General features: G+C 43.4%; 1 protein-coding gene across 10 annotated transcripts in view; it reads right to left on the bottom strand.

Annotated features, from left to right (window-relative positions):
• The window catches only part of fam172a (family with sequence similarity 172 member A), a 230204-nt gene that overhangs the window by 67311 nt on the left and 139688 nt on the right, over positions 1-23205 (bottom strand). The window contains exon 11 of one of the 10 annotated variants that reach the window (XM_056417925.1): positions 2210-2451. The exons of 8 other annotated variants lie outside the window; for them this stretch is intronic. In XM_056417925.1, the coding sequence (XP_056273900.1) occupies positions 2348-2451 (104 nt within the window). In that variant the 3' untranslated portion in view covers positions 2210-2347. Of the gene's footprint in view, positions 1-2209; positions 2452-6861; positions 7444-23205 lie in introns of those variants that run through there. One more of the 10 variants, XM_056417924.1, reaches the window with a different exon arrangement.

Below are 23205 nucleotides of genomic sequence, written 5' to 3'. Positions count from 1 at the left end.
CAAACACTGAAATATTCAAGAATTCCCAAAACCTCATTCACAAAAGCTTGAAAACAGCGGTGCATTGCACAGTCCAAAAGGCATTACCAAGTACTCATAGTGACCATTCTGAGTGTTGAATCCAGTCTTCCACTCATCCCTTGTTTTATTCTAACCAAGTGATATGCATTTCTTAAATCCAACTTGGTGAATATCTTGGCCGTTGAAGCAGTTCAAAAGCAGATGACATGAGTGGCAGAGGATAGCGGTTCTTCACCGTAATGTCATTTAGTGGACTGTAGTCTATGCAAGGTCTCAGAGACCCGTCTTTCTTTCCCACAAAAAAGGGCGCCGCTCCGGCTGGAGACGATGAAGGACGGATAATCCCTGATTTGAGTGAAGAGGAGATGTATTCATCCATTGCTGTTCTCTCAGGTCTCGAAATCGAGTAAAGTCTCCCTTGGGAATGGGGCTCGGTAAGAGATCAATGGGACAGTCAAAATCTCGGTGAGGAGGTAGCGACAAGGCTTTAGACTTGTTAAACGCTTCTTTTAAATCATGGTAACAGGAAGGTACCTTGTGTAGATCAGGATAGTCAGGGTGATCTATAATGATCCTACTAGAGTCTGTTGGTGCATTAACAGGTTGCGAAAGTTTACACCTGCCCTTACAATCCTCTCCCCATTCCTTAACTTTCCATGAAGGCCAGTCTATGTGAGGATTGTGGATCTTCAACCAAGGAAACCCCAAAATAATCGGGTGCTAGGTCGACTCAAAATATGAAATTGCATGCTCTCGGTATGGTCCTTATTTATAGTAATCTGTATGGGCTCAGTGCAATGGGTAACTGTGAACAACAAGCGGCCGTCTAAGGCACTGGCACTAACAGGATGAGATAGCGGGACAGTTTTTATTTTTAGCTGTTTGACTAGGCCCCAGTCTATAAGGCTTTCGTCAGCCCCTGAGTCTATTAACACACCCTGGTCAATGGTCTGATTGTTAATACAAATGTCTACCTGAGTAACAGGTCGAGGACGGGAGTCTGCGGGAAACTTGCTCACCAGCGCCCTCCTTTTGACTGGTGAGCACGATCTTTTCCCGGGCATGAAGCGAGTTGATGACCCGGCTGGCCGCAGTAGAAACAGCAACCCTCCCGTAGACGGCGCTGCCTCTCCTCCAGAGAAAGCCTGGTTCTTCCAAGCTGCATGGGTTCACCGGAGTCATTCGGAAGTGTAGTCCTCACATGGTCCGGTAACATGAGCTGGAAATCCTCCGCTGGCGGCGCGACCCTCCGAGGCGAATTCTGGAAGCTGGGAATAACATCTCGGTTGCGTCGACGCTCCCTCTCTCTTTCCCGAAGACGGTTATCGATCCGGATGGCCACAGCGATGAGTGATTCCAGATCCCGGGTGTCTCCAGTGGAGCCAGCTGGTCCTTTATCGGTTCCGAAAGTCCTGTCATGAAGGCGTCACGAAGAGCCGGAACATTCCATCCGCTGTCCGCTGCTGCTGTACGAAACTCGATGGCATAATCAACCACCTGACGGTTGAGCTGACGATTTGAAACAGTCTTCTGCTGGCCTCCGTAGCAGGCGATGAGTGGTCAAAATGCGCCTCATAGTCTCTATGAAATCGGCCAATGAGTAACATAGTTCGGTGTCTCTAGACCATTCTGCAGTAGCCCAGGCTGCAGCTCTTCCCGTTAAATGAGACACAATAAACGCCACTTTACCATGCTCAGATAAAAAAGCTGCTGGGTTGTGTTGAAAATGCAGATCACACTGTACCAGAAAGGCTCTGCAATTCGAAGAGTCTCCGGAAAATCTCTCCGGAAGAGCCAGCCGTAACGGGAGGAAACAGCCTGACCTGGGTCGTCAGCTGGAGTATTGACAGGCAAATTCTCAGCTGTGGATGACGTCACCGGAGGAGCAGTCTGTTGATGAGTGAAAAATTATTCATTTGGGCAACCAGTTGTTGCATCTGTGTAGATAATTCTTCCTGAACCCGGCCTGGCGTCCTTTCAGCTCTTGTATTTCCGGCTGACTTTGTCCAGTTTTTCCTCGTGATGAAAAATCGTCACGCCCTGTACCGACAGAGCGGCGTGAAGCGTTCTTGGGTCGGCTGGGTCCATAATGTGGTCAGTTCGTTCTGTTACGATCTCAGACACTTAGGAAGTAGGACCCAATTGCTCGACCCGGGAGACAGAGATAAAGTATTTGTAAGTACTTTATTTTTCGGTTCTGCAGTGAACAAAATGAAAGCGCTCACGTAGTGAGGGATCAAAAACTTTTCAAGAGCACAACATAACCCGACCTGATCATGGCAAAAGACCAGACGAACTGACAAGGAACACTGGGAGACAGGGGAATTTAAGCACATGGTAACAAGACACAGGTGGGACCAATCAGGGGCGGGGCTGACACTGATGAGCATAGGAGACAGGTGTGATGACAGGTGAAAACAATCAGGAAGCCTGGAATGAGAGAAAGCGAACATAAATGACCTGAACCTCTCTAGCATATCTGTCGGTGCACAACAAACACATGTGATTCTCCTGTTGTATAATTGATGAAAAAAAGAAAGGGTCCACCGTCTCATATAGAACTAGAACGGGCACTCGGTAGAGCGCATACCTTCGCATATCACAAGATTGGGCATTGATTTATGAACATTTTGGCATTAGTTGCATGCCAATTGGATAAAAATTGACCGCGCTATGGTAAAAAGAAGATTTTGACCTTCTCATGACCTTGACCTTTGACCCGATCGATCCCAAAATCTAATAAAATGGTCCCCGGATAATAACCAATCATCCCACCAAATGTGATACGATTCAGTTTAATACTTTTTGAGTTATGCGAGTAACACGCATACAAATAAATAAATACACGGCGATCAAAACATAACCTTCCGCATTTTCAATCCGAAGGTAATGACCGGGACGCGGAGGTAAGTTGTGAACGCAAAAATGTCAGTGTCGCAAGCCAAAGTACCTGAGGGCCGATCGCAGGGGCCAGGCTTCCACACTAAAAGCTGATCAAGCCAACCGTACAGTTACCTCAGTGTAAACGCTATACAGTTGACGAAGAGTGGGAGTGCCCGTCTTCTCTAAGCAGGGGAGGGGAAGAGCGAAAGAGGGATGAAGAGATGAATAAAGCATCTTTAGGAAAGGGAGGATCTCCTGTCTCCTTGTGGAGGGGTGAACAGCACCGAGTTTGGATTTGTGCCAGAGTACGATCTGCAATAGAAGCTCAGGAAATGATAATAATAATTGGAGGCACGTGCCATAACTGAGGTAGGCATAACTGAGGTAGGCATTAGCTACTTAGAAACGACCACTATTATAGATAGAGTGTGTTCATGTAAAACAATTACAATGGTTGAAGATGAGTTTTTCCTTTTATTCAAATTCAAAGGAACTGACTGTGCAAGAAGTTCTGAAGCGTTGAACCTAGACCCGTCTCGATATGTTTGAGACACATGTTGTCATTTATCTTTACCTTCGCATTGAAAATGCCGGAAGGTTATGTTTTGATCGCCGTGTATTTATTTATTTGTATGCGTATTATTCGCAAAAGTATTGAACCAAATCAAATGATTGGGATGATTGTTTATTATCCGGGGACCAGTTGATTAGATTTTGGGATCGATCGGGTCAAAGGTCAAGGTCAAAGGTCATGAACAGGTCAACATGTTCCTGAATCGCATGAAATTTTGTGGGATGATTGGTTATTATCCGGGGACCATTTGATTAGATTTTGGGATCAATCGGGTCAAAGGTCAAGGTCATGGAAAGGTCAAACTCTTTTTTTTTTATACATTTTTGTCCAATTAGCATGCAACTAATGCCAAAATGTTCATAATTCAAGGCCCAATCTTGTGATATGCGAAGGTATGCGCTCTACCGAGTGCCCATTCTAGTTTATGAATGTTTCCACACAGAGAGGAGTGCTTGTGACACAGTGTGCGTGTTCCACACTGCATGTGTATCTACACAGTGTGCGTGTTCCACACTGCATGTGTCTCTTTCAACGCCTCTGTGCATGTCGACATTCTGGGAACTCATTACCAGGGAAATCGATGCACGACATCGGTGTTTAGAGGAGGGCTTCTCATCAACCCGAGACCTTATTCCATCCTCTCGGATTTCAGGCCAACATATACACACACAGACACAAACACACAAATCAATACAGATGGCACAATCATCCTTATGAGCATGATCACACACAGCTGTGTGTGTGTGTTAGAGAGACATAGGCAATACATTGTGTCTATGAACTTGCATGGGGCAACATGTGCATTACATGTGTGATTGTGTATTTATCGAAACATGCATGTATGCATGTTGTGCTTGTGTGTATGTGTGTGTGTGTGTGTGTGTGTGTGTGTGTTTACAGTCAGGCGTGTCTGATGAAGATATCAGAGTTAGCAGAGCCAGGGCAGGATCTGAATGATGAGGAGGACCGGGGGGCTCGACAGTCAGAAAAGAGGATGCTGTCTGCCTGAATTGCACACACACACACACACACACACACACACACACACACACACACACACACACACACACACACACACACACACACACACACACACACACACACACACACCCTCACAAACACTCTCCCTCCCTCTGTCTGTCATGGCCTCTGCTCCTCCTGTATGTGTGGCACGCAGCATGCTTTAAAGCCAGAACTACGAGGCACAACACTGTCTGTCTGGGGAATTCTCGACATCACTCTCTCTTCCTTTGCGCCTCTCGCTTTGCCTCTCCGCTCTCTCACTCTCTCCCCAAACTCTGACTCTACGAAAACCCTGAAAGAACTTACAGTCTTCCCACAAAAGCCTCTCTCTCTCTCTCTCTCTCCCCCTCCTCCTCTTCATAGTCAAAGAGCAGATGAGACAGAAACCTCATGCTCAAAAGAGATCAATGTTTAATTTCTCACCACTTGTGCATGTTGTGCCAGAGAGAGAGAGAGAGAGAGAGATGTCAGCAAACAAGAGCCCTGGGGAGGCTTGAGGAGGGATGAAGAAGGGGTGATGAGGAAGATGAGGGGCATGCAGGTGAGGAGAACAAAGCCACGCAGGAAGGCAAACAATCACGAGTGTGTGAAGATAAAGTTCTCTACATTATCCCAGCTCAAATAAAAGATTTTACTCGATGACTTCTCCATATAATCACTTACTAGCAAGCTGGTCTCCTGTTTGGCTTCATGAACATGTTGTTTTGTGTCTTTCAACAAATCAGTTACGCCTCATGAGACGTTGTGAAGGCATTGGTTTAGTGTCGGTGCCCGGCTGAGCTGACTGCCCCTCTGTGTGGCTCCTACTCGGTGACACGGGCAGTGAAAACAAGCAGAACATCAAACTGTTCCATATAGACGAATATCTTCAGTGCTGCTAATGTGACTTAAATACCTTGTTCCACAGCTGAGTGGGCTAGCACCTGCTGCAAGCAGAAGCTAGCCTGTTACAGCTCAGTACAGTGCTGTCGCTAATTTTCTGATTAAATTAGCATGCCTCAGAGCCTTCCAGTCTAATTGCAAACTACTTCACAGTTACCTCTCTGAGTAATCGCTGCCCATCTGCGAGCCATTGCACGCAGAACTTGGTAGAAAATAGTGGTCTATGAGCTGATGAATAGGCCCATCTCAAAGGGTCACTCAGTGGCCCTTCTATCTGTCTCGGGACCCTTTTCCATATAACTGTACATTTTGCAAGACTTAGAGATGACTTCCTGATCTGTAAATGCTGCTAAATGTATCGTGACACTGACTCCTGCAGCTCACACCCTACAGTAGATTAAGGGTTGATGCATGTGTGTGTGTGTGTGCCCTGACCTCAACTGTGGGTTAACACCACTAACCATGTAGCTCTTAAAACCTCCTGGCGATGGACAGTAAATGGAGGAAGTGGACTCTATGGCAGTTGACACAGATTTGACATGACGGCAGGTTTTTCTGTTCTTTTCCCCCTTTTTTGTTTCTTTATATTTCATTTTTAATTCTGGTAGACGATGTTGTTGATGACTTGTTGTATTGGTGTTCTTATTGTTGAATAAAAAGAAAATTGTAAAAAAAAAAATCCTGGCAGATCAATAATGCATGTCATTAGCCGACTGTAGTTTTAAGCTTAAACATTATGACATCAAACAAATATGAATACTATTGTATAACATTTGGTAAATATGATTTTTTTTAATGAAGAATAGACAATAGATGTAATTTCCTTGCAGCTGTGCAAAGATGGATGTCCATGAGAGCTGCACAAGATGGAGAGAATATGTTACGTATGATAAATGCATAAGAAACGGAGAAGCAGTTTGAGGTGGACAGACACATGAATTGAATTCCAAAAAAATCAAAAATACATGTTTTTCAACAACTATCTGAGCTATGATATTAACAATAATACCTGTCTAACATGAATTAGTCTACGACATATTCCTATCCACAGACAAGAAGCACAAACAATTTAAAGACCAGCAAAGACTTGTCCAAGCACAAGACATGCAGCTGCTTCACAGGGACAATGAGAACGAGAGTTTGGCCATGCTTACGTTGCTAATTGTCCAATTAATGTTGCTGTAAATCTGTGTTTGTATAATTTCTGGCACCGTCTGGGATTTAAACAATTGCGAGACAAATAGATCTTTAAGAATAGGCTCTGGTCCATGTTCGTGCATACGCTCATACATATACGTCTGCCATCATCAATGTATTTTGTTTCTTTAAATAAAAAATAAAATAAAATAATTTAAAAAAAGCTCACACACACACACATGCATTTTTCTTTCATTATTTTTCTTTCTTTCTTTTTCTCAATACTCTGACTTTATGATGTTGTGTCCACTGTTTCGTCGTCCTCTAGGTGTTATGTCCATGTATTGTCTTTTGTCTTATAATATAAAAAAATATAAAAAATGAAAGAATCGGCTCTGGTATCATGAAACACCACTGCTGGGGAATTTGCAGCTCTCAATTGAGATAATATTGAAAAATCCTATCACAATAATAACGAAGCCATGTAAAACTGCCGTTGCTCATTGCCGTCCGTAACCCACCGCCCCTCATGCCTCAACCTGCCTGTGTCTCATATGGTTTCCCTGCCCTGGACCGACTGTTGAAGCCGTGCACCTGCAGCCCCGGTAGCCCAAAGGCGTTCCCAGTGGACCAACGCTGAATGACTGTTGTTGGCCTGGTACTCCATTTTCTCTCACCTCCCCCAACTGAAGGACCCAGGACGGTGTGGTCTAGACCTGGAGGTCATAACCCTCTTCGAGACCCACCAGGAGACCCATCACCTCTCCCGCCGAACCAGATCAATAGCTCTGTGTTGTCTGGGCTGTCGGCCAGTGTTTACTCGTGTTGACCTCTGGAGCTCGTGAAGAGCCGCGTAGGACAGATGACAGCAGGAGCAGAGCAAATCGCCACGGCGGAGAAGATGAGGGCAGACAGTGGACAAGCTGTGGGGAGAAGGGCAGAGAAGAAAGGAACAGTGTCGGAGAGGAGAGAAGTGAAGGGGAGGGAGAACACGAGGAGAGGGCAATAACGAGTGTTCAAGAGAACACCGATATCAAAGAGAAAAGAGTTGGACAAGAGGTGAGCGGAGGGCTTTGACAACGAGAGCGAGCAGAGCGATGGTTCCAAGAGTGTAGCCGGGGTGAAAGGTGAGGCTGAGGGATCTCAGGTTATCGTATCGGTACGTCAGCTCTCACAGGCACATTGTTCTCAATCCAACACAATTCTCTTCTCCGACCCGATCGACAAATCTCAAACCAAGGTCACAGCAGTGTTGACGCAGCCTTTAACCCAAATGACATCATCCAAACTCTGGCCCCCGCTAAATGCATCGCGCCGTCACTGAGAGGAACTGACCTGGCAGGCTGCCCTCCCGCCGAGAGCGGAGAAGCCGAAACCACGAGGACGGCGGAGTGAGATCGAGGGAACACGGCCTGGTGATAACGTCGAAAAGAACTCGAGAGCTCGGCGCGGGGAAAGTTATCGCTGCGTTCGATTTGTGCCCTCCGCGGAAAAAAAAATCCAACGCCCCCAATACACACATGCGCGACTATATCGTCCTTCTGTCAGCGACGGTGTTTTCACCTGATGAGTCGACACACTCAACAACAAGGGAGCAGAATGCATATTGTTGCCGGGTCCCAATAATGATGCATAACCCGGTGGCTGCACGGGAATATAATACCAATATGTCAGGCCGCTGATTTGGCCACAATTTGCATGGTTCTAATAGCTTATCGACCGGCTCAAGGTTGACCGGGCCAGGCGGCTGCGCTGTAATGACCGGCCGCGTGCCGCCGACAGTTTATTTCAAGCTCCTGTGGCTCAGTCGCCCCGCCCCCCCCCCCCTCTCATCAATACCCAATCTTGATCCGACTGTCTGCATCCTGACGGAGTCTGCACAAACACGTCCCCCCCCCCCCCCCATTGCCAACAACCTCATCCTCCTCCATCCCCTTCAATCCGATGCTTTATTTCTCCTTTACATTATTCTTTTATCATCCAAGGATTTCCCATGGAGATCAATACGGGTGTAATTCATTAGCGCTCCCAGGTTCTGCTCGTCTGCCAGCGTCGGCCCCTATAACAGCTATCGACTCTTTCAGGTTTTCAGGTCTCTTTCAATGTCTCAACCAACAAGCTCCAGAAGCAAAAAGAAATTGATAAGATTTAGTTTGAAATAAGAAAAGGAGGAGATGAGATGACCTCTAGGAACAAGCTTTTAATCAAGGTTTTGATATTTTCTTCTAGTCATTCGGTTAACTTTGACTTTAGATTCTCCATTTATAGATTCTAAATATGTTGAATTCTATCTTAGAGGAACAGGAAGGAAATAGTTGGAAATGGTGAAAGTAGAGAAAGCAAAAGTTATACAAAGATTTAAAGGAAAGAGATGGATAGCGTTAGAGCGGCGAGGTGAAGGAAAGAGGTCCGTCATCATACAACACTTTTTGAGTTTGTCACTGGAAGTCTTTTCATTTCCAATGGACGACAACACTTGATGGAGTTATTGCTCCAACACTAACGTTCACTGAGTCCGTGCCAAGGGGATCGCCTTGAGAGAAAGTCGGGGAAGGAGGTCCCACAAAAACGATCCCTGCTTTACCACTTCAAGGCCTGCGATTGTGGCTATTCATAAAAATGAACCGCCTCCGACCTTGAGATACAAACACAACTTGTGCAGAACTTTCTGGAAGAAATGTTGAACTTTTTTCCGCAATAATCCCATTCTATTGAACAACAAACACAATATTTTAATCGGGATCAATAAAAGGTCATAAACGTATTGCAATTTTGAATTTAAAAGATAAAGCGCTGCATTCTCACTTCAAATACAGACATTTAAAATTAGGACAACAGTAATAATGGCTTTTGTCTGTGAATTGCTTTTTCACATCCATATTATCTCATTTATTATCTATGTACACATTACTTACATTTTGTCTTCAAATGGCACTCAATAGTATCAAACAAGGATCATTCCAGTTACCACTCACACGAGAGTAAACAGAACGTATCTTTATTTTTGGGGAACACAACTCTTGTATACAGGACAACAAAATAAAAAAATCCCAAATGTAGTTTTTTTCCCCCAACAGAAAAAAAGTAAATTTCTAAAAAGATTTTAGTTTAGAAAAAGAGTTGGGTGATAGATAGCACTGTATTAAAAAATAAAAAACAAAGCCTCAAACGCATGCCACTGGTTGTCTGATCACACGCCTCTCCCATCGCTTTGACAAATCAATCTCAAAACATTGTGGCTGTTATGAAGCCATTTCCAAGACACAAAGGAGGAGAAGGGGGTGAGCGGGAGAAGAAAGGGATGAATCAAAAGGGGTGGCGGAAACAGGCGAGCAGTGGTCCTCGGTCGAGAGGTCAGAGCGAAGGCGGCGTGGCCGTGCCCACCGCGGGCACTCGGCTGGAACTAAATGCGGACGACGAGACGCCGACTATTGGAGCGCTGCCAAGGACCTCCCCCCCGCTGCGCTTTCTCTCTCTCTGTACCCGAGACTCGACAATGAGTGGGAACTCAACCCCACTCCACCTGCCCCCCCACTGCCCCCGCACCACGGCCCCCGACCCCATTTCGCACTTCTCCAGTCGTTCGGCCTTAACGTGTTCATTAAGCGGAGGGATGGAACCACGGCGGAAGACCAGCGAAGGAGGGGAAAGTGAAGGCCGGGTAAACTTTAAAAACTCGGATAGCAATATTACCCAAAATATGACACTCATTTCAACACCCCTCTGGGTGATTGGCTGGTTATGGCCCTATGTGTGTGTGTGTGTGTGTTTCAGCAGGACCACTCTCTGTGGGATGTGTGGGAGAGACAATGGGGCTAGTGAGCTCGTCCAAACAGCTGTGAGTGTGCTGGGTGTCATACCGCCTCCACGCCTGCACACACACACACACACACACACACACGCACACACGCACGCACACACACACACACACACTCACCATCTGTGAACACCAACACATGACAGAGCAAATAGGATTACAGTATGGAGGAAGACAAGGAGGATGATCCAAACACCATAATATCATTTCCAAGAAGGGGCGGGGCATGGGGGGGGGGGGGCTTGGTTGAGAGGTTTACCAGGGGGATGGATCAGGGTTTAGCCGGTCAGAGGTCAGACCTACAGTGCAGCGATCTGGTTTGTGCGCTACAGCTTAGCTCATGTTTTCCAAAAACAACATGTCGAAACTAGGCCAGGATTCAAAAGATTGAAAAGCACCAAAAATAGCACACAGGATGAATTAAATGCACCAAAGTTCACATAGTTCAAACCTTTTTTTGCAGTAGAACCGTGTTGATCCTAACTAGTTATTCAGAGGAAAGTATTCGATATGCAAGAACACATAGAAATCCCTGATTACTATTTATTTTATTTTTTAAACATACAAGCACGCTTTGTAATTTACAGCTCATATGTATCCAAATTGCTTAAGTTTATCAGAGGTTATATATGAGGTCTTATTATTCAATAAACAGAAGTCTATGTTTATGTCTCCAAAGGGTAAGGGGCACTTTTAGATGGCCGGTGAGCTTTTAGCCCCCTGCTCTGAGACGGGGACGGCCCACATTGGACATAAACCGTATGACATCATCAACAAAACAAGTAGAGTGTCGGCTACGATTAGAAGCCTGGGTTAAATCCTGAGTGTATCCTGTCATTCAAAAGAAACATTTTCATATCGCTTTATTATCATGTGATTTGTCAACTAAAATTCAATGTATTAAAAGAGATTATGGTTGCATTAGAGGATTAAAGGTCTTTTAAGAAACCAGGAATGAATGCAGAGTGACTCTCACACCCATCCACACACACACACACACACACACACGTTTGCACAGAAAATACACACGAAAATACACACCAAGCTGAGCATATATGAAAGAGATTACAATGTGATTTTAAAGATTGCACAACACAAACATCCATTTCTCTCTTTCAACCGTTCATCCATACATGCTTTGATGTATCCGTTGATTGGTTTGAGGGCATTTCTGTGTGACAGGAAAAGGTTGATCCCGAGGCCCGAGCGGGGCAGGTAGGCCGACCGCCGGTTTAATCTGGAAGGTAACATCTATGTCAAAAGCCTCGCCGTGTGTAAGATTAAATCTTAGGTCGGGATGAGCAGGTCTTGAGTAGGAACTACTGATCCAATCTAATATGAACACATCGAGTGTGGTCCACAGGAGACGGTCTGACATGTGACTGGCTGCAACACCTCAAGGTCAAAGGTCAATACAGATTTCAGCGAATCTGAGCAGGCACGGCATGAGTGTATATTCAGGGAGGGGAGGGGGGCACGGCGTGGCCTCCAACCTTTACCCACTAAGACCCTTGAAGTTTTTTACCCTGACCTAGACTTGACTCCTTCATCTGGGATGTTAGCTATACTAATTACTGCCTGATAGCCGCCTGGTGCCAAATGCAATTCACTTCCCCCCCGATTCTCCTCATCTCTGCTCCAACAGCTGGTGCCAGCCTCGCTTAGTGCTCATGAAGTGTTGCAGACACAACGCGTGAGCCCCCACTTTTCTTCTGCCCTGGGAATCTACCTCTTTTGTTTCGGGTTTTGTTATCTGGCCACATGTTGTTCAGAGGGCAAGGTAGGGGCAAAGGGGAGCCGCACGATGTAACATCAGACGTTCGGCTGGCATGCACTCTGAAAGAAAAAAGAAAAAAGCATTTCGTAAGCCAAACAAAAGGGGGATTAAAATGGCGCCGAAGATGGATTTGGAATTTGCGCCTCCGAATACTGACCGTCAAACGGTCTCCTCCGAGGCCGGAGGTCCTGTTCGGGTATGTGCCAGGGACAAGGTAGGGTGGAGGTGAGTGGAAGGAGGGCCAGAGTCACACAGCAGTCAGGTGACTTGGACTCAAGGATGGGGAAGGGGACTCTCCTTCAGGGTCATGAGGTCCAATTCATGTCCTCTCTGCTCTGAGGCCCCCTGTCCAACCGTGAGGCGCCCTGCTACCCGATGGGCATGTCTAGCACTTGGCCTTAGAACTTCTTCCGTGCCCTCCGGGCCCCTCTCACATCTCACTGCGACAGCTCGTCATATCTCAATGAGAGTTTGTGATTATCAGCATGTGTGTGTGTGTGTGTTTGTGCATGTGTCTTTAGGGGGTGTATCACTAAGTGGGTCTACATGTGTGCAGCTATCTCTGAGCATGTCCGTGTGCATTTGAATCGGTGAGCATAAATGTAGTTTGTGTGCGTGTGAGCAGACAAGTCGCCCGTCCACGTTGATTAGATAGGATGTGAGCCCTGCAGGACTGCAGGAGGCAGACATGCTGGATGACCAGCACATAGATGGGGGGGGGGGGGGGTGTTTTTCCGCTGGCTTTGTAGTTTAGCCCTGAGAGGCTCACAGAGGTGATAACCAGTCTGTCTCTAGGTCAGCCAGATAACATGCCTGTACAATCCACATTCTTGGGAAAACATGCACACAAGTGTAGGTGAGTGTCTGTGAGTGCAGAACACACACACACACACACACACACACATCTTCACCCAAGTATATAAAGACTCACAATAACACAACTACACCTCTCAACCTGATCGGCCACCGATGACACAGTTAGTGAACCTCGGGGGAATCAACCCAAGTTTCAGAGTGACAGGTGGACAGAAGACGACTAAATGGCCGTTTATATAGCACCTGTGAGGCCTTAGAGGCAGAGCCTCCGGGAGCAATGTTTGGGGCTTACTATCTTGACAAGTGGTCCCCAAACTAAGGCCCGCGGGCCGGATACGGCCCCCCTCCACATTTGGCCCGGCCCCCTGAACAATACCAGAGACGCATTTTGATTTTTTTTTCAGTCTGGCTGTGCAAATCCTAGACTAGCCGCTGTCAAGTAGAACGGAATAATGGCGAAAAGGTTCGGTAAGAGAAACATGGATTCAGAATTCTGTGAAGATCCCTGAGAGGGGTGTTTGGTGATTATTTATTTCATAAATATTGTTAATTATTTCCTGACTTTTTTATCTGTGAAGATCCCAGAAAGGGTTATTAATATTTGGTTATGTGGCTTTCTGGAAAACAATACATGTTTACATTTAGGCACCCTGTGATCGTCACACTGTTTCTGTTACAAACTGACCCCGCCCCCATCAGAGAAGGGAACAGTGATGTGGCCCTCACAGGAAACAGTTTGGGGACCCCTGGTTTTGACCAGCGACGCTTCAACATGCAGATTGGAAGAGATGGAACAACCGATATCCCGAAACCGATTAGTGGACGACCGGCTGTACCTCCACAGCCATATCCACTCAGAGATAATATGACTCTCATGGTATAAACACAACATGTTTTACAACAGAAGATCCCAAAATGGGTTTCCTTGGCTTGAAATATGTCAGTCATCTCAATTTGAGAGACCACTTCAGACAAATACCACATAGAGAAACAGGACAGTCAAAGCAAGTGAGACTAATGTGAGACGAACCATTTGCAGCATTTAAAAATCAAACGTTTGCAGAGCAATCGGTTTGGTGGGAAAATAAATTCACTTTGTCACACACTGAGGACAAAACACCACGATGCCCTTTATGACACATTTGTGGGTCTGTTGCTTCGACTCTGTGCATCTGAAGAGCTGAAAAGTCAGCTGACACACAAGGTCAAAGGTCACCGGGTGCTGCTCCAGAGCAGTGACAGGCCAGCAATGGCCAGAGGATGCTCGTGGATAAACAAGCAGGGAAAGAGTGTTCAGGATTGGGAACCACAGTCTCACGAAGGGATCTCATTACACCCAGGCACAATAAGCACAACTCTCCAAGCACTTTATAATTGCCGCTTCCTCGGCTACAAACAAGCTGTGTTTATTTCCGCGTTATACTCCTTGGTGTTTTCATTGGGGAAAAAAAAAAACCTTTTTAATTGCCATATTTCTCGTACACAAAGCACACATCGGTTTCACGGCGGTTTGTCTCCTGTCCTGGAGATGGCTGATTAATAAAGTTTTTATCTGTCAAGATGTCAACATGGAGCGTGAGGGAGGATCCGAGGTCACCGCTGCGTATTCAAAACACGGCCGATCGTGGAATCTACCGTCACTCATTTCCCCCATAATTACATAAAAAAGACAAATAAACACTCATTTGAAGTTGAGTAGGACTCAAGGACTTTCAAGGATGATTTTTTCACATTATATTTCCTAATCATTTCTTTGGCAGTTTTATGATTTCCAAAGAAAATAGAATCTCAGATTCCATGCTTTTTTATTTTTTTTTACAATAAACACATTAAATGATGATTAAATTATAACCTAACTGCACAGAAGATAATTAAGTGGTAAAACTACTGCCACAATGTTTCACTAAAGAGGACTGGTGCGTTCAAACTCAAGGAAGAAAAATGGAAACTATTAGCTCTCATATGAATTTAAACTGTGTGCACAGTAACATTACATTGACTCGCTTTTGCAGATGTTGGTTCTGCCATCTAGTAGTTGGGCATAGTGTGTGTGTGTGTGTGTGTGTGTGTGTGTTAATTATCAGCTAAACCTTATGCACTAACCTCATCAACCCATCACAATATCAGTCTCCATTTAAAAAGACATTTATAAAAAGTCCAACAGAGGAGTTGAAGATCAGTAAAATAAAAATAAAAATCTAAATTGCACATACTTACAGTTTAAGGGAGCCACAATGACATCTAAATATAAAAGTTAGGAGCAACAACATGTTTTTTGACCCTCAATACAATTACCACATTCGTTTTTAGAGTCATTTACAAAGATGGTGAATAAACTTGACCAGTTTTAAAGGTAAACTCAAGCAAACTAAGACATGTCTCAACATCTTAAACTCAGTACGTGAAAATAGTTGCAGAAGATTAATTAATGTAGATCAAAAATAAACAACAAGTTACATCCATCAGTATTTTGGAGTTTGACTTCCTTCCTTGTCATTTACAGTAAATTACACAATCACATTCATATTCTTAATCTTGAATAAAAATGCTCTGGAGCATTGAATTAGATTCTTTACTGACGAACATTTACTATAGGATTATTTTCTTATTCTTATTGAATTTCAGAAGTAGTGTACACAACAGTTAATTTAAATTAAACATTAGTCCAGCAATGGCAATATACTTCATTTTGTATTTTATATTTTACTTGTATACATCTATATCTTTCATCCCTGTTTTTTATATTTTATATTTTATTCTCGTGCATTTAGTTTATTGGTGCTGATACTGTGACGACAAATTTTCCTTTGGGGATTAATAAAGTATCTATCTATCTATCTATCTAATAAGGTGTGGGGTTTTCCTCTCTGGCTTGGTTCTTCTCATCTTCCCACAGACAGGGCCACATACAATAATGAAGACGAGTATAATCAGAGCGGTGTCGCCACATGGATAGCATCGCTGTCACACTTGTTGGTCGGCTACTTTTACCTAAATTAATGAGGGCACAGGGATTCTGGGAGACTAAGGAACGAAGGTGATTGTTAAGTTATAATACTAGCGGTCGTTAGGATTTGCCGTGCCCCACTGGGGATTATTGGATTAATTCCAAAACAGGGAATGCACCTAAAACCGGCCTACAAGAAGAATCCAGCATGTTATTCAGGTATTTACCGCTGTTTCTCTGGTTGCCACTGTAGAATTCCAAATAGGCACGGATGATTGAGAAAACACTGGCCATTGTTTTTCGTCCTCATCTCTACACTATAGACGTCAAACGTGGTATACACTACCGTTCAAAAGTTTGGGGACACTTAGAAATGTCTTTATTTTTCAAAGAAAAGCACTGTTTTTTCAATAAAGATAACATTAATCAGAAATACACTCTATACATTGTTAATGTGGTAAATGACTCTTCTAGGTGGAAACGTCTGGTTTCTAATGAAATATCTCCAGAGGTGTATAGAGGCCTATTTCCATCAACGATCACTCCAGTGTTCTAATGGTACATTGTGTTTGCTAATCGCCTTAGAAGACTAATATCTGATTAGAAAACCCTTGTGCAATTATGTTAGCACAGCTGAAAACAGTTATGCTGGTGATATAAGCTATACAACTGGCCTTCCTTTGAGCTTGAAGTTTGAAGAACAAAATTAATACTTCAAATATTAATCATTATTTCTAACCTTGTCAATGTCTTGACTACATTTTATATTCATTTGATAAATAAAAGTGTGATTTTTCATGGAAGAAACGAAATTGTCTGGGTGACCCCACACTTTTGAACGGTAGTGTATATGCTTATATGTTCTTTTTTCTAAGTGGTTCGCCACATGTCGGTCAGGGGTAAAGGCTGGGCGGATTAGAGTCTATATGCAAGTGAGATCCATGTCCGTGAAACACTAATCTGGTGATGCCCTCTGAGCGACCAGGGATGGACACTACCCAGAGCCGCTCAGAGGTTTGGGGATTTGAAAGCAGCCTGTGACCTGCTCTACTGTACCCTGTACGTCAGCTCCCCCATCTGACCCGGCACACTCGAGAGGAGAGAGAGCCTGGCTTAAAACAGGAAAACGATTAAAAACACGACCAGAGTAAACAACGGAGTGGGAGTGCAACTGTATGGGTGTCATTCATGCAAAATGTACATTATTCATAGTGGGAAATAAGAAGAGATGGTCAAAATGTGAAGCTTAAAATGTGTTTCGTAACCAATTCTGAAGCTTACTATCTGTCCTTAAGACGCACATCGGATTCGAGTCAAAGCATGAACAATATACCGAGATACTGTATTACGGAGGAAGAAATATGCATAGTTATTAACAGACTGCTGGGTAAAATGCTGTGTGTTTGCCCCACAGCAAGTACAAGTAAAAAAAAAAGCATAAATAAAGCAGTGGGAGGTATAGCAAGAGAAAAATAACTAAAAGTGGCGATAAAATAAGAAGGAGGGGGTATTTATTAGCGATACCGTCCCAGTGATTGGCTGTGAGGCGGGGAGCAGAAGGACAAATGGACCAAACTGAGGAGCTAATGAGAGTGAATACAGAACGGCCCTCATGGGCAAATCTGCCACTAAAATGATAATGAGATTATAAAACCCCACTATATTGCAGCAAATTGTATAAGTGTTTCACTGAACCTTGTTGAACTTTCATTTACGCATGCCAGGCTCTTTCCCTTTTTGTCTCTCCCCTTTCTTCTCTTCCTCGGGATGATGGGAAAAGTAGGAGGAAGGAGTAGAGGATGAAATGCCTCCTGGGTAGAGTTTACCGAGTGCAGGGGTGAGCTGAAGACCACAGGCTGGGCTTTCCAGACACACTGCTAGTTACCATAATCACGAGAGCTTAAACTGTAAAGCAATAGTGCTCCGAAGTGTGATTATAAATCAAACTTCACATGTTGTCAGCATCCTTCATGCATACGTCACATAAACCTATTTATTTATAGCATATCTATTCCCAGGGGTTAACATTCTCTAAAGATAAAGATATGGACTGAATAATTCACGACTGGGGTTGATTCCAAATAATGTCATTATTGTGCCAATATATTACATTTTGGTTTGAAACGAGATGCACTCTCAATACTGATCAATCTGTGGATACCACCACATGCTGCAAATCAAAATAAGACTACATAAAAAACACTAATACTATAATTACCTTCGCATTGAAAATGTGGAAGGTTATGTTTTGATCGCCGTGTATTTATTTATTTATTTGTATGCGTGTTATTCGCATAACAAAAAAAGTATTAAACCGAATCGCATGAAAATTGGGTTGACGATTGGTTATTATCCGGGGACCATTTGATTAGATTTTGGGATCAATCGGGTCAAAGGTCAAGGTCAAGGATAGGTCAAAATCTTCTTTTTACCATAGCACGGTCAATTTTTATCGAATTGTCATGAAACTAATGCCAAAATGTTCATAATTCAATGCCCAATCTTGTGATATGCGAAGGTATGCGCTCTACCAAGTGCCCATTCTAGTTATACCTATTGTTGTCACTGCAACTGCTAATATAAATGTAATATTGAAATTGATGAAAGCATTATCCTCACATAGTTGCAAGAGTCAACATTTCATGAACCATCACTGCTGATTAATTATAAAGTCTTTAACTTTGACACGCTAGAACAATAATTACCATCGCATTGAAAATGCGGAAGGTTATGTTTTGATCGCCGTGTATTTATTTATTTATTTGTATGCGTGTTATTCGCGTAACAAAAAAAGTTGTAAACCGAATCGCATGAAATTGGGTGGGATGATTGGTTATTATCCGGGGACCATTTGATTAGATTTTGGGATTGATCGGGTCAAAGTTCAAGGTCAAAGTCATGAAAAGGTCAACATCTTCTTGAATCGCATGAAATTTGGTGGGATGATTGGTTATTATCCGGGGACCATTTGATTAGACTTTGGGATCGATCGGGTCAAAGGTCAAGGTCATGAAAAGGTCAAAATCTTCTTTTTACCATCGCACGGTCAATTTTTATCCAATTGGCATGCAACTAATGCCAACATGTTCATAATTCAATGCCCAATCTTGTGATATGCGAAGGTATGCGCTCTACCGAGTGCCCGTTCTAGTTATCTTTATGTATTGATCTCCTCCATTTCGTCTCGAGAAACAAATGGCGACGCCCTCCTCTTGGACCCGTAACACGGGCTTGTCTCTCGACGACGTCGCCATATCTTTGATTCTGATCCGGGTGAAGAAGATTCATGTCGGACGGAGAGCGCTGGAATAGATCAATAAACACTGATGGTCCTCCAGAATTGAATCAAAGAATCGACTCAAAGTGCTCAAGTCTTTGATTCAAAGGCAATGTCCCTGAGAGACGGCAACCTACGCGACAACACAGATCGCCCTGTCAGCGTGTAGCGACAGCGTGGAGCGTCAATGGACCGGGGGAAGTCCTGTGTCCTGGACACAAAGTGAGGATTTGAGGGAGGAATTCATCAAGGTCGGCTCAGATGCTTCATGATGAGCTGACAAGTTCTTCATCTCCATTGGTTGATTTTCTCTGTGGTTTTTATTCCCTTGGGATGTTGAGACGGGTTCAAAACAAACACATCTAACATGTTCAAAGGTCCATTTCATAGAACCACCAAATCAAAACCGGATGCACACTTGAGGCCAAAGTGAAATATATATGATATTGTAATTAGGGCTGCGACTAACGATTATTTTGAGAATGGATTAATCTGTTGATTATTTTTTTAGATTAATCGATAATCGGATACAAAAACAAAAAAACTGTAATTTTCAACCCTTTAATTAACCCTCCTGTTACCTTCACATTTACTAACATATTTTACCCTCGGGGTCAATTTGACCCCAGCAATTAAAACCTCCAGAAAATTATTAGAATTAATATTGTTTCCCAAGTTTAAGTGTGAGGTACTTTATGTTTGTTTGTTGACTACCTAAATAGCCCTTTAAATATATTAAAAAGTTGATATTTCTTATATGTTTGACACAGTGAAAAACAGCCTGGGGTCAAATTGACCCCAAAGAACACCGACATTAAACATTGAATGGGGTCAAATTGACCCTAAAGTTAACAGGAGGGTTAAAACATACGGTCATGGAAAACCTGGAAAAGTCATGACATTTTAAAATGGCTATTTCCAGGCTTAGAAACGTAATTGAAAAAAATAAAATCCCAACATTTTTGGAAAAGTAATGCAAATGTGTTATATTCAAATGTTAATTTACACGGAATATATACGGTATGCTTTGGAAATCTGTTCCACTTCACAGGTGCTCCACCATATAACAGATCCTACATAGTTGCCAATTCATGCTCCTTACAGTCGGTATCCTCATGGCAAGTGGACCTCCAAGAAATGTCAACAAGTTGTAGACAACTTTCTCATTTCCCCAAAATGCAGCCAAACGCATCCGGTAACTTTGGATAGTTGGGATATCAATATATAACATTTCTGAACGCTTCGGATTCTTTAAGCAGGTTGAGAAGTCGTAAGATAAAAGTATTTGTTAGCCTTTTAAAACAGGTTAGAGAATATGATCATGACCAAAAATACCTTTTTGTCTACCTCAACCTTCAGTTTGACATTTCTTCTTCTGTTGAAAACTGTCTAGTTACATTCCGGCATAAATCTTTTCCTGTGACTCTAGAACTGTCTCTTTTCCTTTGTCTTAAAATCAGAGTATCCGTAGAATAGAATAAAAACATAGAAAACATCCGTCTGAGAACTCTAATAAAGTCCAGTTGGTTATTGTAGAACTATAATGATTTACATATCGTTGTTCTTGCTGAAAATACTTTAAACTGCTGAAGATTGTGTTTTCCCAGGTAACATTACGAAATAATGCTTCTGCAGCCAAACCGGGCTCTTCTGAGTCTCCGAGACAAAATCATACGAGGTGGAACAAATAAAATAGATTAAAAAAGATCCACGCACAGCTCCGATGTAGTCTACACACTAACCGTTCATTTCTGGTAGAACTTTTGTTCTCTTTTTCAACCCGGTGCCCTCAATAAGACCCTTTCACCGCTGCCTCTAGTTTGAGGGTGGTAAACCGACCAATCACCACCAGGGAAGTCGGAGGTTTACTCGGGCACTAAAGGAAAACAAATTGTCAGAGTTTGTCGTTGTTTGACGGCTGCGTTAAAAGGAAATATTACAGACGGCAACAACACAATGAGTGCTCGTGTATCACTGTCTAACTCCAATAAATCCATTAGACATGGGTATTCCGATCATATGGTTGTAGTTGATGATATCGAAGTCTAATCACAATTCAAACAACATTGTTATTCCATCTCACAAATCAGCCCTGTATTACTAGTTTCTGACTGACACACTAATCCCAGACATCAGGAGTTCTTGTTCTCAGCATTTTCCACATCCTTATGCTGTGATCTGTCACAAATGTGTGCCAGACAATAGCCTGATCCAATCTCAGTGAATCCAGGTCAAAGGTTAGGGTCCAGTTCACCAGAGTTTACTTGTCTATTTCCTGCAAAACTAGCACAACGTGTGCCGGTCAAGCTAAGAAAACATTGAAACGCATATGTGAAAACACAGGCACACACACACACACACACACACACACATCTTCATGTGATCTTCTATCGAGGCGGCGGCGGACTTCCAACTTACCAAGCTGGAAAAACAGTGGTTGGAGGAGGGGAGGTTCATTTAAGTGGGCCTGAGTTCCCTCACAAAGTGTTAAGTCACACAGACATCAATCAGATGTTGTGTGCACGTGTGTCTGTGTGTGTGTGTGTGTGTGCGTGAGTGTGTGTGTAAAAGTGCAGACAGCGAGAGGTGTTTCACGGTCAGCAGTGTGTGGATCAGGGAGATGAATGTTACAGGCAAGTCAAACCTACAGCAGTACATGGCACATTCACAATAAGAGCCTGGCTATGTGTGTGTGTGTGTGTGTGTGTGTGCTCTGAATCAGCTTTTATTCCCAGGCACCTTTTGTGTGTCTCTGTGGTATCTTGGTACATTAATAACAGCGAGCCACAGAGGCATGAGCCTGAGGTGAAGAAGAAAGGCGGTGACCTCCCATGTCATTGCACAGGGATTATTCCTCATGTTTTTAACAATATTTTACCTCTTTTCCAGCTAGAAAAGATAAAAAATTTAAAAAAAGATCATGGAAAACCTAAAAGAAAAGGAAGAAAGGTGGGCACATCAAAAGATGACATACTGTAGCGTATTTATGTTGGGAAAGAAAATGAAAGTGAGTTTCTTCCTGCAGTCCATTAGGGTTAATTACAGCCTTGTGTTGGGATGCTTGTAGCAGAGCAGGGTTGGTAATTAAAGAACAGGTAAGACATTAACTTACTTTTGTTAGCCATTAATCAGTGTTTACCTTCAGAGGGGTCTCCCTTTGTAATTAATAATCAGCTTGGACAATGAGTAATCACCCAAGAGGAAGTTGTGTGTACACGTGTCTGTGTGCTTAAAAGAATGTGTGTGTTATCAGCAAAGGATTTTTCTTCTCTTCCCACCTTTGAAATAGCATCTCTACTGATCAAACAACTCATCGTTCATCTCACCAGAAAAAAAGTAAATAAACTAAGCAACAAAAACAAAGAAGCCATTAACAAAAAAAAAGAAATTAATGTGAACAACTGGGATTTTCCTGTGTTTTTGTAATAAAAAAAAAAATTCTCATCACCGTCATTCTCTCTCATTCCTGTCCTGGCATCTAAATGGCATTGTAGGTATGAAATGATCACATTTTGGGAAGGCCACCCACTAAAACAGCGCCCCACTCACAGACTCAATTCTCTGCCGTGTCCTTGTAGTTACTCCAAACCACACACACGCACACAGACACACACACACACACACACACACACACACAAAGAGAGCTTTTCCAGTGGGAGTTTGGTTCCTCTTTATCTGCATGGTGTGCCCGTGTTCAGCGTGCTGCTAACTGATAACATTCTGCTCGTGTGTCAGGCCACTGCCAAACGCCGGAGCAATGACCTTCTTGGGGGAACAAAATGCTTTTGCAAGATGAAAAAAAAGTAAAAGGAAGAAAGATTAAGACACAATTAAAACCAAACAATAAAAAGGTAGAGAGGCAAGCCAATCAAATGCAAAGGGAGTGGCTCCAGGTTTTGTCACATTTAAAACAAGAATTGGAGAACTTAGCGGACGCCCCTGCTCTGCGTGGTTCTCTCTCCCTCTCCGGGTCTCTCTGCGCCGTGCTGGGATACCGACGCTGCTTCACAGATGATTAGGAATAACTGCCCAGCTCTCCCTCCTTCTGCCA

The sequence above is a fragment of the Pseudoliparis swirei genome, chromosome 7 (genome assembly GCF_029220125.1).
Source record: "Pseudoliparis swirei isolate HS2019 ecotype Mariana Trench chromosome 7, NWPU_hadal_v1, whole genome shotgun sequence".
NCBI classification, from domain to species: Eukaryota; Metazoa; Chordata; class Actinopteri; order Perciformes; family Liparidae; genus Pseudoliparis; species Pseudoliparis swirei.
This window is presented reverse-complemented; position numbering and strand designations above follow the sequence as displayed.